At 42.8% G+C, this 19,283-nt stretch overlaps 1 protein-coding gene across 8 annotated transcripts in view; it reads left to right on the forward strand.

Annotated features, from left to right (window-relative positions):
* KCNMA1 (potassium calcium-activated channel subfamily M alpha 1) overlaps window positions 1-19,283 on the forward strand; it is a 708,582-nt gene that overhangs the window by 666,352 nt on the left and 22,947 nt on the right. For 7 of the 8 annotated variants that reach the window (XM_072971241.1, XM_072971239.1, XM_072971249.1 and 4 more), the window contains 2 exons: window positions 5,544-5,657; window positions 10,401-10,531. In XM_072971241.1, the coding sequence (XP_072827342.1) occupies window positions 5,544-5,657; window positions 10,401-10,531 (245 nt within the window). Of the gene's footprint in view, window positions 1-5,543; window positions 5,658-6,427; window positions 6,509-10,400; window positions 10,532-19,283 lie in introns of all 8 variants that reach the window. The other variant, XM_072971250.1, reaches the window with a different exon arrangement.

The raw sequence follows: 19,283 nt of genomic DNA on the forward strand, positions 1-19,283 counted from the left end.
GCAGCGTGGAGCACGGTCATCCCTGGTCTGTGAAGTCAGACTGTCTGGCTGTAGCCCCACGACCTGCCACTTTCCAACTGGGAATGCTGGAGGAAATTCTTTGACTGCTCTGAGTCTTATTTTCCTCATCTACAAAGTGGTAATATTAGCAGTTCCTACACTTGTAGGGTTGTTAAGAGGGATAAATGAGGTGGCCCATGAAAAAACCCTAAGCACAGCTTTGGCACATAGTAAGAAAAAATATGGCATGGTGACTTAGAGGAGACTCTGGAGCCAGTTTACCTGGGTTCAGAGCTGAGGCCTGCTCATTCCTAGTATGTCCGGGGGAAGTTGCTTAACGCTGCTGTGCTTCAATTTCCTCATCTATGTACTAGCAGTATCCCCACAGGGTGGTTGAACAAATGAAAGTTACAACATGAGCAGATTTTAGTGTATACTGAGCACTCAGTAGATGTTGGATATTACTGTTTTTTGCTTAAAGTTCTCTTTAAGCCTACCTTCTTCATTCTCAATTAATGAATCTAGATCTAGAACATTCTTACCTTTGCTTTGAGTTCCGCAAGGACCATGGCATTGCGTCTTTCTCATTTTCGAATGTAGTTACAATTATAATACCCTGCAGCACTCTTTTCACCATTCCCACTGGTAGATCTTATCTGAGTCACAGCATCTCTTAGCTTGTAACCACAGATGCTCCTTGGATGCTGTGTCTATATGCGTGCATGCAGCAGGTCCCCAAAACAATTAGTAGAAAAAAGAAATGAATGCCTTGGTGATCTTGTTATTCCCGAATCTCTTCTCCTTGACCCTCTTAGGAATAGGTCAGGTGTTTTTGTGTTAAATTCTTTCATTTGAAGCCATCTGAACTAAAATGCCCTTGTTGAATTTAACTAAAGGTAACCTTCCAACAACTTCCCTGGCACAGGCCAAGTGCTGCCAGCCAGTGAATAACCAAAATCATGAAAAGAACCTCAGATACCACAGATTTTGTTCAGCTGAACCCAACAGTGGTGCATATGGTTGAGAAAACAAATGCTGAAAAAGAATGTAGAGAATAGTTAAAAAAAAATTTCAAAAGCCTGAAAAACAAAAAAGGAAATTTTATGTCCTTGAATAATTAAAGGACTTGGGAAATTAGGTCTAGAAAACAGAAGACTCCACAGAGATTCTACAGATGCTAGAAGGAATTAAGAACTTTTCTTTCAAGAAGACTGGATGCCAGTTTTTCATCACACCTAAAGAAAATCCTAGCTGCCCCGTATCCCAAATATTCCTTCCTTAAATATTTTGGGCTGTGTTTTTATCACTGGGGTTGATCTAATTATTTTTTACCAAAATATATCCACACTGTTACTGCCTTCCCATTAATTTTCCAGGATTTTCTCTGTGTGAAAATTTTTTTTAAAAAACCTACCCGAAGCTACCTTTGTTCTTTATCGGTATAGAAGGGGTAGCAATGGGTGCTGTTCCTAGCCACAAATATTTATTGTGTACTTAGTAAAATATTAACGTCGGTAGTCAACATTTCAAAGTATTTACTTCATGCCAGGTGCTGTAATACATGTTTTGAATATACTATTTTATTTTATTCTCACCACTGCCCTGTGTAGGAGGTACTTTCAGTTTAGAGATGAAGAAACAGAGGTTTGGAGAGGGTCTGTATTATGCTCATGGTTTGGTGGTTAGTAAGCAGTTGAGCCAGAATCTGCAGCTAAGACATCTGACTTCCAAGCCCATGCTCTTAACTGTTCCACTCCATTTCTTCTCTGTGGGCCAGGAATTCCGTAAATAGTCTGGGATGTTGAAAGAAATAGAAAACCCAGTCTCTGGCCTCAAGTTCTCCCAGAGCATAGGGAGTGGGCATGCTTGGCAGGGGGCAGTGTTGGGCCCATCTGTACCCGATGCCAGAGGAATAGAGCAGGTAACGGAAGCCCATCACATTTGCCCCTGAGGACTGGAATGGGGAGGGCCCTTCAACTTAAGGAGATCAGTTAGTCTTGAAAGTTATTTTCAGCCCCAAACCTGCCTCCCATGTCCATGCTCAACAGAGAGGAAAGGGAACACATTGAAAGAATCACGAGGCTGTCTTGGTAAGAGCTTGGGCTGGAGTTAATTAAACTTGAATCTTTTCTTGATTGAGAACTTCTCATTCCTTCTCACTGATGCCAACATTCTTCGTTCATCTCTTCTGGCAAAACAAGTGGTTTTTTCTAAAGTTAATTTCCAGAGTGTTAGTTTAACTAAGGAAAGGCTGTCCTTCAGTTGTAGGTTAGGGTCCCTGGAGTATAATCCACGTCCCAGTGCTTTCACACGCAGAATGGGAGCCCTGCTTTATGTAGGGGGACTTAGAGTTCAACCAGAGATGTACCCAGTGCAGCAAACTAAAATGGACTAAGGAGCAAGACAGTCAGAGACCTGGACCCCATTTAGACCTGCCCGTTTATCAACAGCCGCTGTGATGAATGGGGTAGATGCCATTAAATGGCTTCAAAGGCCGGGTTGCCTCATCCCTTCGGAAGGAAGGTACCTGATTTTCTTTGCTTTCCAAGGTCACTTTGGGAATCTGGGTCAGCCCTGCCATTTCAAACCACAATTTTTCCCATATATGGATTTCTAAGAAAGCAACAATGCTAATAAATTCTGTTCATCTTTAACACAACACTATAGGAAGAGGGAAGAAAAAAGATAAAACCTATTTCTTTTGTCTTTGCCTTTTGCTTTTGAAAATGTGTCGCTATGAAAGTAGCAAAATAAAAAGTGACATTATCATTGCTGAAGTCTTCTTTCCAACAAAAGCACCCTGTTCTTGGGGTCATGTATAGGAGAGAGAAGGACCTTTAATGGAGAGATGTCTTTGGACAGCCACCATAGTTTGTCAGTTGCAGATGCTAATGGAACCAGGCTTGGCGACTGAAGGGGAAAATGGAATATGAAAGCAAAATGAAAGAGGCCTATGAGGCAAGCATGTCATTTCTAAATGAAGGTTTCATGCAAAGGAATTGAGTCTTTTCACAGCTGAAAATGGAATCTTTAAATAAGATAAAATAAAAGGATGCTTTGGCTTGTTGCAGGTTCTGTAATGAAATACAGTTTTCCTAATACCGTGTGACCTGCATTTCTCCCTGTTTTATGGGTGCTATTCCTTGACGTACAAACCCGTATTTTCTCAAGTCAGCATTTGATGATGGATGTCAAAATACAGGCCATGTATTATGCATATAGCATTACCGATTTAAGGTGTTTACTTGTCAAGTTGAAGAAATTCAAAAACGTCACATCCACTGAATCTGCACAGCTGTCACTTGCAGTTTTTCATGCTTTTGAATGAAACTTCTGATGAAAACAGTTTAGTTCTCCCCTTCACTCCTCTAAGGGAAGAAAACAACTAGCATTTCAAATGCATCCTCTGGGTTACGTGATTGGCTGAAAAACACATGTTCCAAAGTGTACAAAGATGGACACTACACTGTCATTCAAAATGACTTACCCTGGGCACAGTATATCCATCTAGAGAATAAAATTAAGCACAATTAGGGAATGAATGGTAAATAAAACTTTTTTTTTCTTTCTGAAAGTATGGCAGTCAGTGGTATGGAATTTACACACAGGAGAGCAGAAAATAGGAAAACTCTTTTATATTTTTCTGGCATTTCACACATGGCGCATCTCCAAAACAATAGGCAATTATCGAGCACCTGTCATTTCACCCCTGGTAGATGAAGAGCCGCAGGCACCTCAATGCCAGAATCAACCCAATCTTGTCACATTACTGGAGTGAGTCAGGAATCTGGTCACAGCATCTTTGGAATTTTGTTCTTGGAAACTTAGCGAGTGACTTTGAATCTCTGCTTCCCTAATCCATTGATAAGCCCCGGTAGCCATCCACCAAGGGCAAAGAAAAGAAAGCTGGTGAACGTGAACTTCTGTCTGCCTGTCCTCTGGTGGGGGAAAGGGGCACGGTGGTGCCCCTTGCCATGTGCTTCACTGGGGAAAATGAATGTTCACCAGATGAATGTGTGAGGGAAATAAATGCCTTGTGTTTATATGTCTCTCTGCACATCCTTAAAGAGGTGGCCATTTGGCCTAGCTAGGATGACTTCCCACCCTCCCTAAACTTGAAGATGTGCTTGGGCCAAGCTCACCCTAATATGTACTTGAGATCTGGGTCCGAGACCCAACGAAGCACAAACTGCAAAAGTCAGAAACCAGGCAGGCTACTCTCCAGTTGACTGTGCTCACATCTACCTCATGCAGTCTGTGTCAGGTGCACTGGGAAGTTCAAGGGTCCACAAAAATCAGGTGCATATGCCGTGGTCAGGTTGGTTTCAGTTACAAGTAAAAAGACTCCTCAGTTTGGCTTAAATAAAAGGGAAAAATATATATATATATATAAATATGTGGTTGTATATATATACTGTGTGTATATGTATATACACATACGTGTTTAATAAACAATACAACATACATATACATAAACATACATTATATGTCTCATTATGTATATAATATACATATAAAACCTCATTATTATATTTTATATTATAATCTCATTTATTAATGTGTAAAATCTCATGTAGTAAGAAATCCTGAGATCACTTGGTTTTGGTTCTAGGGCTGGTTAATTCAGGACCTAAGGAGAGGTCTTCCAGTCATTCAGTTTTTTTATCATTCACTTCAGCCAGGTCATTAAGTTGGCTTTGTCCTTGACTGGTGCCCATCCTGGTTAAAGGTGGTTGCTACAGTTCCAAAAGCAATGTCCAGTGGATGAAAAGGGAATCTCTTCCTACGTGACTCTTATTAAGAGCAAGGGAACTCTGCCTAAATCCCCCAGAGAGATGTCCTCCCACTTCCCCTTGGCTAGAACTGTGTCAAAAGACCCAGGGTTAAGTCACTCATTGGCCAAAAATAAGTAATCTGCTGGTTTAAGACCACGGTCAGGATAGGTTAGGTTTCGCTGTGGTAACAAGAATAACACAAGCAACAACAAAACAAATTCCAGTGGCTTAAAGCAACAGAGATGGATTCTTCACTCAGAATGCTTTGTGTGTCTGGGCTTCTGTCCAGGGCTGCTGCCCAGCCTTCATCTCCATGGTAACCTGTGTTCCCACTGTTGCCACAGCCTGGGAGGAGAAGTGGCGAGTCAAACACTTGTAGTGCTGATACACATCATTCTGTTTACTCTCCCGGGCCAGTGCGTTTGCTTTGTCACACGTCATATCTAACTTCCAGGAGGCAGAGAGGTGACAGTCCTCATGTCTGCCTGGACAGAGAGAGGAACAAAAATCTGTGAGCAAGATCGATGATTGGTGTAGAGACTGGCTTTTAGGGAACGATCCAAGTGGGTTAGACTGATCTATCGTGGTCTCCTACTTTGTCCTTCTGAAAACAACTCATCCAAGTTTATCCTGGGAGTACTCATTTTTGACTTGTAAATAATGCGTACGTTACTTTTTTGTGTGTGTCGGTACACTGTACTCTCATTATTTCCAAATTTTCCATGTTTCTGATTTTTCTCCTTCTTCTCTTTCCTTCCTTCCCACTAGGGTTCACGCCTCCAGGAATGGACAGATCCTCTCCAGATAACAGCCCAGTGCACGGGATGTTACGCCAGCCATCCATCACGACTGGAGTCAACATCCCCATCATCACTGAACTAGGTAGGCATGCATATCAGCTTTGGGTAGATTTTCTGTCCTCTCTTCTAACCAACCTGGATATGATGAGGTTGACATATCTCTTAGCTATCTCAGTGTGGGAGGCTTGTTTGGGGGGTTTGTCTGGGGGAAGAGTGGAGAGAGGTATGGGTAGAAATATGACAGATGACCAAAGGGAAAACTGATCTATCTTCCCTCTGAGATGAATAGACAGTTTCCCTCATGCTGGTCACTACTTTCAAAGGAACGTGGGATGATGGATTTGAGATTGGGGCATTAATTAGGGACGGGGGAGGTAGGGAGGAAAGGTATAGTCCAAGGAATTTTTTCCAGTGATTCTCATTGGAAGCATCTGTGGAAGTTCCCTCCCCTGAGGCACAAGCCTCAGGTCTAAGCCAACCCCATTTTGAGAACCTCGTAGAAACGCTGGGCTACTGTGTGATCATTCTGCATTTAATCTATCCTAGTTGAACTTTTCAGCTAAAGGCCATTTTCAGTGACTGCCACTCTGGTCCAAAAAATGATGGGGTTTGGAGGGCCATGATCATTGGCCATGGGGATCCAACTTTTAACCTGTTCGTGGCACTCCCTGCTGCTATTTGTGAGTTTGCCAAACTGCTACATGGTCTCTCCCCCAGAAGACAAATACTGACTACCTGTGGTCCTGGGTCCCTTTACTTGAGAATGTTTCCTCTGTTACTCCCTCACTCTTTTCTTTTTCTGTACTTTCCTCCACTCCCTTTCCCCAACCCTTAAATGCTGTATCCAATTAGCTAAACCTGGCAAGTTGCCTTTGGTATCAGTCAATCAGGAAAAAAACAGTGGGACGCACATTCTAATGATAACTGAACTGGGTAAGAAGCACTGTTTTCTTTCACATCAGTATCTCCTATTGTTTTGTGGTTGGTGTTTCCAACGATCATCAGCTTGTTTTTCTTTTCCCCCACCGGCTGTAAGAGAAAGGCTACCCCATGGCACTGCTTTGAATGTGTTTTATTTGTGGCTCTGGTTGGAATCGACTGTCTTGTTCTGGCCTTTCTTAATGATTTTTTTTCCCCACACAGCATCAGTGAACCTTTGATCACACCCATCTGACCTGGCAGTTGTTTCCAAAGCATCTTTGCTCTAATTCATTTTCTTTGGCTTGGGCCTTTTTTTTTTTTAACCATGCGTCCCCCCTGCTCCCCCTCCCGCCTTCTCCCTTATACTTCTCTTCCAACACACTGTCAGTTTGACTGACATGTCTTCACAGCTCTCAGAGGAAGTCAAAGGAGAAATATAAAAATTTTAAGATAAGAAACCCGAGACACTGCCTTCCCTCCAGCTGTTTATTTTCCTTTATTCTTACTTTATTTGCCTTTTTTTTTTCCTACTAAGCCCTTTCTCAGAAGCTCTGGTTCTGAAGCCATAAAAGCACCCAGCTCCTAGGGGACACTTTCTTAAAGCCAGGTCTTAAGAAGGATGCAAAGGATGAGGTTAGCAGCCACCAAGGCGCAGCCCTGCACTCTGACCCCCACCCCGCCAGCCCAGAGCCCTCTCTGGGAGGTTCAGGGTGGACTCATCTGGAAGATGAAGGGCTCCAGTCCTGACGGCCTTTGTCAGACTCTTCCACGATTCCCCAGGACTTGGTTAATAACTCCCTGAAAGGCCCCCATCATCAGCAGGTCTCAGCCCTGGGGATTGATCTTCTAAATAGAGGCAGCAAGTGCTACTGGGTGGAGGGTGGGTAGAGAGGTTGGGAGCACCTGCCTCCCAACGACTCACAAATGAAATGAATGTGCCATTTTCTTGGCCCCCAAATATATTTCAAAATCAAAGAGCAGGCTTTTAACACAGTCATCTCGCTTGCCAGGTGTCTGGAAACGAAGAAATAAATCGTCCACCATTCAGCGCTGCATGATTGTAGACTTCGCTATTTATCAGGATGAATTCATTCAGGTCAAGGAGCATCATGCTGTTTTCCGTTTCCAACAGTAGGAGAGGTGTCTTTTTCATGTTTAGAGAAGTTGGATAAAAGCCTAGGTTTCTGGATTGCCCTTCTCCGAACCTTAGGGTTGTGAGAGACCGAGGGAGCTTGTACAGCCCAGACCTCTGGCTGGAAAACTCATCTGAATATCTGTATCTCAGAAAACTCGAGCAACATTTCGAAATCATCACTGCCAGGAATTTCTTAGTCTACTTGGAATTCCTGTGCTGTCAGCTAACCAGGATATCTTGATTTGCGATTAGCAGAAAAGAAAAGGCTTGGTGCCTCCGATCTGAGGCAACAATTCAGACATTCCATTAGCGTCACTGAATCTCCTGAAGCCTTCGTCTCTCACCAGATTTGTTTTATGAGCTCAGAGAACCTTCCGTGCATTCACATCATCCTCGCCTTCTGCCTTAAGCCCAATTTTCCTCCTGGCCATACCACCATAAGCACTCATACCATCATCTCCTGACCACCTCCCCTCCCCTCATCCCCACAAATATTTACTATTTACCAACGTGTTCTGAGATGTGTTCTGCATTACACCAGGCCAGTAAAATGCCTTTTTGAAAACACAGCAGGTGCCAAACAAGTCTTTTAAACTGTGTAGTATGTTCCAGTCTTCATCCACTTGGAGTGTCCCAGTGGACGTTAGCAGGTCAGAGGCTCCTGGAAGTTCCACAGCAAGGAGATCTGTTTGAAGGTGTTCAACTGGTTTCCCAGTTGTATTTGATCGCAGACATTTTGGGGTCATTATTTGAGTCATCCCTTAGCACCCACGTAATTACTATTGTGTGAAAGAGGCTTTGGGTAACCCTGGCTGCTCTCCCTCTGAGACTGGGTAACACCAGACAACACCCAGGATACTCACTGACCCCTGGCTGAAAAATCTAGTCACCTCTCAAGTCCAGTACTAACTTTTCCCCATCGTCTTGAAGAGGTAACTGATACTGTTCCTTTTGGGGTGGAGGTGCACACATCTCTTCAGCTCCTACAAGTAATTAAAACCATATCTCTCTGCATCTTGTCCCAAGTTCACATTTTCTAATTCACAAAGCAAGAAGACCAAACCAGGGTGCACATCATGCTTCTAGGTAAATGGAGGGAGGAGAGGAAATGTTACCATGTGACCTTGGTAGCATCCTGAGCAAGGTCTTACCTCCGTGTTTCTGAGAGGGGTAGAGGAGAGCTGGGAATTTTCATAATGTAGTCGATGGACAGGAAATGAGGTCACGAGAGCAGCTGCCATTCATCAAGGTGTTGGGCCAGGCTCACCAAGCGTAATCTCCTACGAGCCTCCTGACCATCTCAGGAGAGCTGCTAATATTTCCCCCATTTTACAGAGAGAGAAACTAAGGTGTCAAATGATAAAATGCTTTGCCCAGGGGAGTTGGTGACAAAGCTTGCATCCGATGCCCAGTTGTCAGATCCTGGATTTTGCATTTTCACTCGCCTGTAGTTCAAGTGCTATTAAGACAACGGGAACCCAGAAGTGATAAACTTTGGAAGAACAGAGCAAAGATTTTCCCGTTAGGATCTTTCTCTAGGGAAACAAGATGGTGTCACTTAAAAATAATTCCAGGCCTAGCCTGTTATCCCATTATCATTTATTCTGCCTCATAGGATAAACAAACAAAAGGTTAAAAAAAAAAGAAAGAAAAAGAAAAGTTATCCCGAAAGTTCCTTTCGGAAAAAAAAAATTAAAACAATAACTCTAGGAAGGAGAATTAGCTGCTGATACCTTTAGAAAGGAATCAGAAAAAGGAAACCTCATCTATTCTTTTCCTAAAAGCACAATAATTATTCCAGAAATCACGAGCACTCATCTCCTCCCCCACCACACACTTTCCTCCCTATTACTTGTGCTGCAAAACTGATCATTTCTGAAGCCGAGATGGGAATGGAAATTAATTTGTCATTTAATTTTTAATAAGTTAAAGACATCTCAGTGACACAGCCAATCAGTCTGCACGTGCGTACAGAGGAGTCCTTGAGGAATCCACAGATGGAAATGAAATACAGCATCAAATGCTGCATCTGCTTGAGCTGAAGCCCACAAAAGATTGAGCTGTTTAGAAGGGGAAAGGGAGAAGGTGGGCGTCCCCACGCAACTCAGAATGCAGAGCAAGTCTTTGTCAGCAAGCAGCCGAAAACAGGCAGGGATATATCCCACCTGGGGTCGCCTTTGTGTTGAACTGGACTTGTTGGGTGTGGGTCTGGATTCAGGCCCCGCCAGACACCAGGCGCTCCCCAGACCCAACCCCCGGGGAGGCAGTGGGTTGTGCCTGAGGGTGGATGCCTTGCTACTGGCCTTTGCTGCTCCCAGTCTGTTGCTCTTCACTCTCAATCAATTGCTTTCTTTTCCTTGTGGCTAAACTTACCATCCCAGCATGGCTACTCATGGCTCCTCATCCTTGAAATATGTCCATCTCTCAAAGGACTTGGCTACCAAAAAGCGCTCCAGGGTATTTTTTTGTCATGATCCTAAAACTCTACCAAAGAATTGACCAGCACTGCCCTCCGGCTCTCCACCAGCCTGCCGTGGAGCACGTCTGCTTGACGTCACAGCTCTCCAGGCCTGGGGACCTCAAACAAGCACATCGGAGCAGTCCGTTGAGCCCACCGACCCCCTCCCCGAGATCCATCGAAAGCTTCTCCCATGCTTTCCTTTCCTTTTCAGTGACTTCAGTGTTTCTAAACCAGTAGCCTGTTCTGTCTCTGACTTGGCTGCCCGCGTGTGGTCTTTTGAGCTAATTCTTACTTTGCGCTTTTTCTAGTGAATGATACTAACGTTCAGTTTCTGGACCAAGACGATGACGATGACCCTGACACAGAACTGTACCTCACGCAGCCCTTTGCATGCGGGACAGCGTTTGCCGTCAGCGTCCTGGACTCACTCATGAGCGCGGTGAGTAGGTGGGGGACATGGGGACTGGGCACCTCCCGCCTCCAGCCTCCAACCTCCGGTGTGTGAAAGGCACGGGCTGAAGCCTGAGCTTCGGTGGAGAACAGACCCACGCCGAGCTGGCCGTCTGGAGGGGAGACCCAGATTAATCAAACTAACACACAAACGTCTGATTGTAAATTCCTGAAAGGGCCAGGAAGGCTCAGAACAAATATAGGTGAGCGCCCGATGTGATCTCAGGATCAGAGAGAGATTTCCCCAAAGAAAGAATATATGTTTTCTGTCAAGATCTGAGCCATAACGAGGGGAGACATTGTGGGGAAGCGTATCCTCCAAAGGACAGCAAAGGGGAAGGTGTTGTGGGGGGACAGCACCTCACAGGTGCAGAGGAGGCAAAGCGAGCCTGGGTAGCTGGACCTCGGTGAGAGGAAAAGGGGGGACGAGGCAGAGGTAGACCCGCAGGACCTCAAAAGCCATTTTCATATTTTTGGTCTTTTTTTTTTTTTTTTTTTTTGCAAAGTGGATTTCCAGTTGTACCATCTAAGGTTTTGTTGTTGTTTTGTATTTTATTTTAATTAATTCATTTATGTCTTAGGGGTTTTTTTTGAGGGGGAGCGGTAATTAGGTTTGTTTACTTATTTATTTTTAGAGAAGGTACTGGGAATTGAGCCCAGGACCCTGTGCATGCAGAGTATGCAGTCTACCACTTGAGCTATACCCTCCCTATATCTCCCCTGCCCCCGTCTTTTTCTTAAGAGCAGAGAGGAGGCATGGAAGAGTTTTAAGATGGCAAGTGATGCGATCAGCTTTATGTTCTCAGGGGATTGCTGGGCAGGTGTGTGGAGAAGGGGTCGGGAGGCAAGACAGCAGCAGGAAGTCTGAGTAAGAGGCTATCGCAGCGCAGAGCAGGAGAGAGCTGGCAGAGCTGGAGGGAGGTAGACGGACTACAGCGCTGTCCATCAGTATAGTTGATGGGACTTGGGAATAGATTGAATATGAGCAGAGGGTGGTAAGGAACAAAGTGTCCAGAGGGACTCCTGGGTCCCTGCCAGTCACTGAGACGGAGTCCTGGGAGAGGAGTGGCAGAGAGGTGGGGTGGCTGAGGGAGCCAGAGCATCTTCAATTTCTTTTATAACTTGATGTGCATCAAAGAATCAAGGCTTTTGTGTTTTCACTTGTGAGACCGAAAACAAATAACGGTTAAAAAGTAGGTCGTGTCTTAAAGGAGCCATCTTGAACTACCGAAGGCAAAAGCAGGCAGCAGGCTGGGGATTGTGCCGTGTTGCCAATGGAATCTTTATTTACTCCAGAGAAAAGCTCTTTTTATTTTGGAATTCTCAACTTCACCATAGGTAGAAACACAGACATGGGCTGGATAAAAACAGACTTTTGATGAATCCACTAAAAAAGGGTTTTATTGAACACACGAAGACCGTAAACATAGCTCAGGGAGTTTTCATACACATAGATTTCCCCCAGTGCTTAAGGAGGCTGCTCTCCTGCCTGTGTTAAATAAGTCATGTGTTAATTATGCATCAGTCTCCTCTGTTCATTAAAGCTAATCCCAGAAGGACCTCTATTTGAGGAAAGGAAAAACATCAAGCTTTTTAAGACTAATTTAGGTTATCCTATATTCCTGAATATGGCCCAACTATAAGCATATTTTAGTTAAAAATCAGAATTATGGATTTAAAAATAAATATGAAACAACATTCATCTGAATTAAGGTTGACTGGGCTTCATGCCATCGCACTGCCTTCCAAGCCAAGAAGGGGAGAAAAACGGCCCCTCTTGGTTTCCCTGGGCTCGTGACCTTTCTGAGGACCTGAGGATACTGAACCGCATCTTTCTGCTTGCCAGTGATGTTGGGCTCAGTTTGGGCAAACTCCTTAAACAGAGACCAGAGGGAATGATAAGTGCTACAGGGTGTGCTCACTGCGGTCCCATATGCTCCATAACAGTCCGCACCGTCTTCAAATCTACTTTCATACAGATTTCTGTAATTCATCTCCTCAGAAGTTCCATTTCACTTCTGATCCTAGTTAGATTTCAGAAGACTCTTCTCACCAAGAGGCGATTAAACCGTTTATAGTAGATTTTTTCAGAACTACAAAGTACTGTATCCAAATTTTAAATTTTATTTATTTATTTATTTTTATTTATTGAAGTATAGTTGATTTACAATGTTGTGTTAGTTTCTGGTGTACAGCGTAGTGATTCAGTTATACATAAATTTATATTCTTCTTCATATTCTTTTTCATTCTAGGTTATTATACATTGTTGAATGTAGTACTCTATCCAAATTTTTAAAAATCCAAATTTATAAAATTGTTTGTACATATCAGACATTCAGTATATTCCAGGCAGGACCAGCTACATAATTTGAAAGGCTACTTTTTCAGAAGTTACTAAGAATTGCAAAATGGTGACAGCAGAACATTGAACCAAGTGAGAGGTCCTTCTGAGCATGGGCCCTGGGTGACAGCTACAGGGGGGCACATGGTGGCCATGGGGTGGGGAAGGGGGGCAAGTCTGGATGTGAGTTACACAGCTGTCTGTCTACAGCATCGCAAGAGAGTCAGTTCTTGGAAGCTCAGATAAGAAATCAAAGTGGATTGGTTTGAAAATTTTTTTGAGACCTGTCTCTAATCTCCTTTGAAATGCAAACTACAGTGTTTGGGCTGAGGCATGTATGAATACCGCAGTCTGTGAGCAAAGCAGCATTTCTTCTGAATTTTAGGCTGGGAAAAAAGGGTGTCAGGTATTTGGTAACTGTCACTGTCATTATCATTAGCAGCATGATTTATTGAGGGTCCAGATCTGTACAGAGCACTTCATTATTATTATTTTGGGCAATATTATTTTGGACATCTTATTTTGGACGATAATGAGAATTAGCCTGATTTAAGTATTGGGGGAAGACCTGTTTACCTGATCCACTGTTGTGACTCTTCAGATCATTAATCAAAATGCTGAGCCACTTATTGCAGGCCTTGATTTCTTTGTCTAAAATGGACGAGTTCCACAGTGAGGTCTTAAACTGGATCTGGTTGCACAGACCCAACTGGGTCCAGACCTTCTGATAAAATGTTCCTTGTAATTTTGTTGCATTCTTCCTCAACCTTAATTTATGGAAAAAAAAAAAAAGAGGAGATGGTCTAGTACCAAGGCAGTAACTAGGAAGAACTAAAAGAGTTGGCAGGAATATAAATTGAGAAAGCGGGACTGCAAACAGCAGGAGCCAGAGGTAAGCTTCCCTCTCAGACATTCGCTTACAAGCAACATCACAACATCCACACACACATCCCTTTAGATGTCAGTGATCTCCCTCTTCTAGCACTCCTCCCCAAATTGCCATTTAATCATGTGTCTAAACATTCTCTGAACATTGTCCTTCATAACTCAACTCCTGCTGCTTACTGCTTCATTTGTTAAAAAGAAGAATGTTTTGATTCATCCCATGCGTTCCTGGGACAGATAGGGGTGTTACGACATGGCCTCATGGCTCTCTCCTGCAAATCAGCAGCAGAAACACATGATGAGAGGGAATAATTATGCTCATGGGTATATGCCTCTAAGAAGAAGATCACAAGAAATGTAGTTTTCAGAATGATCCAGCTGAATGCTCACACACACATGAAAAAGATGAAAGGAAGGCTCCCTGTGCAACTGGCACATGAGTATGTAGATTTCTTTGCTACACAGCCACCACTTTCCCCTACACTCACCCCAATTTGAGTTCCGCCTGGGCTCCCCCCCAAAAGACAAAAATAAGTCAGGGACTCAAGAGCCAGTGTAGAGCCCAGCACTGCCACTTACTGGTTGTATAACCTTAACCTCCTTGCGCCTTAGTTTTCTCATCTTTAAAAAGGGGATAATAATGGTACCTACCTACCTCGTAGGACTGTTGAGATGATTGAATGAGCTAAGGTTGCAAAGTGATTAGTGCAGTGCTTTGTACATGCAAGCTCTCTGTGCATTTCATGTTACGAATCAGTACATTTATTGGGCACTTACTACATGCCAGGCAGTATTGTCCATGCTGGGGATCCAACAGTCATAAAGAAGGATGAAGACCTTGGCCTCATGTGGTCTGACCTGTCATTCCAGTGGGCAGTCACTACGCACGTGACGGTAACTGTGTCAGTGGGTACGTGAATAATATCAGATAGGGGTAATACACTTAAAGAGCATCAAATGGTGTGCATGGGGATAGAGACCTGTATTAGCCCCAGTGGTCAGATCAAAGCTGTCTCACAAGGTACCTTGGAAACTGACAGTGATAAATCAGAATAGAACAGCTGAGGGGTGAGGACGACTCACTTTCCCAGGCAGAGAGCTGGCCTCTCAATTTGCCAGAAACAACTGAACTTCTGCTGGGAAGGCGGGAGGCTGTGACCATCTGGAGGATGGAACCACATGACTTCCTCTGTTAACTTTACCTGCATTAAGGGCTGGACCCTTGAAGGGTGTTATGGAGAAGGCTGAGTTCTCTGTCAGCCTGGGCTGAATCAGTGCAATGCATGTGATGTCAGTTACAGAAACAAATTACTGCCCCGCAGCTCTAGTCCTCACCCTCAACTCAAGAGCCACCGTTTGTACTACTCACGAGGAGACAGACAGTCCGTGGGCCACCCCGTGGCAGATGAGCTAGCACACATGTCAGCATGGCAAATGGTGGTAGGTTCCATTGGACTCAGAGCATACCATCCCCGTCACACATCAGGCCCGGCAGGCCCAGGATTGAAAAAAAAAAAGTCAAATTGTTCACATCCCTCATGAAAGAAAAATACTAAAAATAAAAATCTACACCATGAAAACTAGCAAATATAAAAAATGGCAGCTATGACACGGAAAATGACAATTTTCGAGCAATTATAAACGAAAGGCAAAGTGCCATTAAAGTTAAGGCAATGTTATTAAAAGATGTGTTAATTTTCAGTTAAATTTTCTATAAAAGACCAATTAGTTTAAAAGGCTTGACAGCATTAACTGTGAAACATAAGCTCTGGTAATTATACTTAAAAAAAATAATTAAAAGGAGGAGATGCTCTGGAGTGTTGGAGACACGCATGGAGGGGGCCTCCCCAAAGCGGACTAGGTGGCACTGCGGGCTCGTATTTCCCGGCTGTAGTCAGTGGGTCCTTCCCCAGCATTTCTCGGTTTCCTCAATACTGTCTGCTTATGGAATCTGAGAATCCCCAGGGAGGCTAAGGGGACATGCGTGGGATCTGGGCCAGCTCTCTGATATCAGAGCTGAGAATGCAGGGCACAGGGAGAAAGGGATTTTCTAACTTGCTTGCATTGTTCTTTTCATAAACTACCATTTATTGAGTATTCATTGTGCATTAGAAGCTACACAGAGTATCTCATTTAATGCCATGCTATAATCTGGGTTTTTTGGGTTTTTTTAAATCCCTGTTGTATGAATGAGGATTCAAGACATAGGAAATTAAACAACTTTCTCCTTGTCCTAGCTATTGAAAGGGAAAGCAGGGATTTAAAACCAGAACAGCTGAGCTCTGAATTCTGTGCACAGAACCAGGGGTGCCATGTTGCTGTACTTAGAAGAAAGGCTGCTTTACTAGGTGTGGAACCCTGACCTTGGCACTGGAAGAGGGGCTCCCATGTTCCTTACACTACACAGGTCTTCACATCCCAGGCACTGAGCAGGACCCTGGAGAGCTCAGTTCTTGTGAGCTCCCCAACCACATGTGACACATGAACAGCCATGGCAAAGGCCTCTGCCCAAAGCATCCCTGGAGGCTAGTCCTTGCCAGGGTTGGAGGTTCTATGCAAGACGCCCTCACAAGGCTTCTAGCACAGGTATAGTGAACATGGGCCATGGTAGGCACAGGAAAGACTAGCAGTACTAAAGCTTAGCAGGGCTAAGGATGATACCTGCATATTACAGAATTCTATGTTTCTTCAATTCTAGTGTTTCTGTTAACCCAGAAGAGAATTGGGGTCAGGTGAGTTGTAGAGAGGTTTGTTCTAACTGGCACATCGTCCACATCAGTAGGTGTTGATAATTGGCATGTGAAGTCCTAGCACCTGGTTTGCCCCATGGTGCTGAAACAGCCACTTCCTAGGCAAAAAGCCCTGGATAGGATGCTTAATAGCACACCTCACTATGCTCTGTGAGTGGTACCCTGGCCCCGTAAAGAAATGCGTGCCCTCCAAAATGACCAACTGGACATCTTTTTCAGGGAAAGCATTATCTTTCCACCACGCTGCTCAGATCACAAAGAGACCTTGATACATGCTCAGAGCACACCCATATGCAGTGCTCAAAGTACTTCTCCGCAGCTGAATACTGACTGAGGCATCAAAACAGGAGCAAGACTGCTCTGCTGACGGACATCATTATTCTCTGTCATAGCAGACACTGTTGCCCACAGCTCTGCTCTTTGATGCCTGCATGGAAAAAAATCAAGACGAGAAATCAGGGACACAGCGCCAGCTCAGAGGGCAGAGAGTTGTGTTCAGTGTCGTAAGTGGTTCCAAAATTGTTCAGGTACCTGTGAAGCCCTCTGACCCGCCCTGAAATTATACCCCTTGATGGGCAATTTTGAAAGTGACACACTCTTTGGCTAGCATACCATTTCAGGCAAAAGCAAGACGCAGGGATTAGTAGGTGCTCAATAAATGTCAGTGACTGATTGATCAAAAAGATCATGCTGTTTCAGCGTAACTGATTTCAACACACAAGGGGAGACGTGTGAAGGTCAAATCCAAAAGATCTGACGAAACAATAACCCTTCGTGTTGACCTTCTAGACTTATCATTGCAAAGCAGAACTTAGAGTGTTTTTTGCTTAAAAATCACTGACTGTGTTTTCCTTAGAAAATGTATTAATGCTCAGTTGGGAAATTTGGAAAGCACAGATATGTATATAAAGAAGAAAATTTAAATGAACGATACTCCCAATGCCCAAAGATATTTTGGTGTATTTTCTTCCAGATGGATAGATAAATGTAGAATAATCCAGTTTTGTATCTTGGGTTTTTTTTTTTCTTTCCATAGTTAGTATTTTTCCAGAGTGTTTACTCATGTCATATTCTTAAGTATCATGATTTGCAAGCCTCCTAGGGCTTCCTGAGACTCAAACGTATGGATGTTCCAGAGTTTATTTAAACATGTATTGTGGCGCATTTCAGTTTTTTACTTTTTTTATTATAACAATAATTTACCCTGTGATAAACATTATTGCACATAAATCTTTAAACAAGAAGTAACTTATTATCTTGAGGTAAACTTACCGGTTTTTTTTTAACAAATATGAACAGATTTAAAACTCTTGGTACATATTACCAGATTATCTCCCAGAAACAATTGTACCAATTGCACTACCGTCACTGGTGTGTAAATGCCATCTCTTGCACTCTGGAGGGTACTAATTATCATTTTTCTTAAGGGGCCCTTTAAAGCATTGATGACAGTTTTGAAGTATATGAAATTTTACTGTGTGTGTAACCATGTAAATGGCATATTTTGTTCTGTGAATTCTTCTATAGTTTTTATGCTTTGAAAGTGGTTGCTGACCAAGAGAACTTATCAGGTATCCTGAGATCAGTTCAATATTCAGCTATACTTTCATCAGGCTGTTTATGGCTCCATTTTTTTACCTTCAACTATTTTATAACATTTACTTCCTTCCCCACCCCCAACTTTATTGAGACATAATTGACTTGTAACATTATATAAATTTAAGGGATACAATGATATCCATAGGTATTGTGAAATGATTACCACAATAAGGTTAGTTAATACATCCATCACTTCACATAGTTACAGTTTTTGTGGTTGTTGCTGAGAACTTTTAAAGTCTACTCTTGTAGCAACTTTCGGGTATTATCGATATTTGTTTCTGTACTGTTAACTATAGTCACTATGCTGTAATACATTACATCCCCAGAATTTATTCATCATATAACTGGACTTTGTGTCTTATGACCATCTTTACCCATTTCTCCCACTCTCCACTTCCTGCCTCTGGAAAATACTAGTCTGTATTGTTTCTATGAGATCAGTTTTTGGTTTTTGTTTTAATTTTTTTAGATTCCACATATAACTGAGAGTAGACAGTATTTGTATTTCTCTGACTTATTTCATTTAGCTTAATTGTCTCAGGAGTCATCCATATTATTGCAAATGGCAGAATTTCCTTCTTTTTATGGCTAAATAATATTAATTTCATATATATATATATATATATATATATATATATATATATATATATATATATCACATTTTCTCCATTCATTCATCTGTCAATAATCACTTAGGTTGTTTCCATGTCTTAGCAATTGTAAATAATGCTGCAGTCAACATAGGGGTGCAGAAGATACCTCTTTGAGATGGTAATTTTGTTTCCTTTGTGTATATACCCAGAAGTGAAATTGCTGAATCATGTGGTAGTTGTATCTGTAACATTTTCGAGAACTACCATACTGTTTTCCATAGTGGCTGTACCAGTTTACATTCTCACCAACAGCACACAAAGGTTTACTTTTCTCCATATTATCACCAACACTTGTTATTTCTCATCTCTTTGACAATAGTGATTCTAACAGGTGCAAGATGCTATCTCGCTGTAGTTCTGATTTGCATTTCCCTGATGGTTAGTGATGTTGTCCGTCTTCTCATTTAACTGTTGGCCATTTGAATACCTTTTGTGGAATAATGTCTGTTCGATTCCTTTGTTCATTTTTTTAAAAATCAGGTTGCGTTTTTTAACTGTTGTATGAATTC

Source organism: Vicugna pacos, chromosome 11, assembly GCF_048564905.1.
Source record: "Vicugna pacos chromosome 11, VicPac4, whole genome shotgun sequence".
In the NCBI taxonomy this organism is placed as follows: Eukaryota; Metazoa; Chordata; class Mammalia; order Artiodactyla; family Camelidae; genus Vicugna; species Vicugna pacos.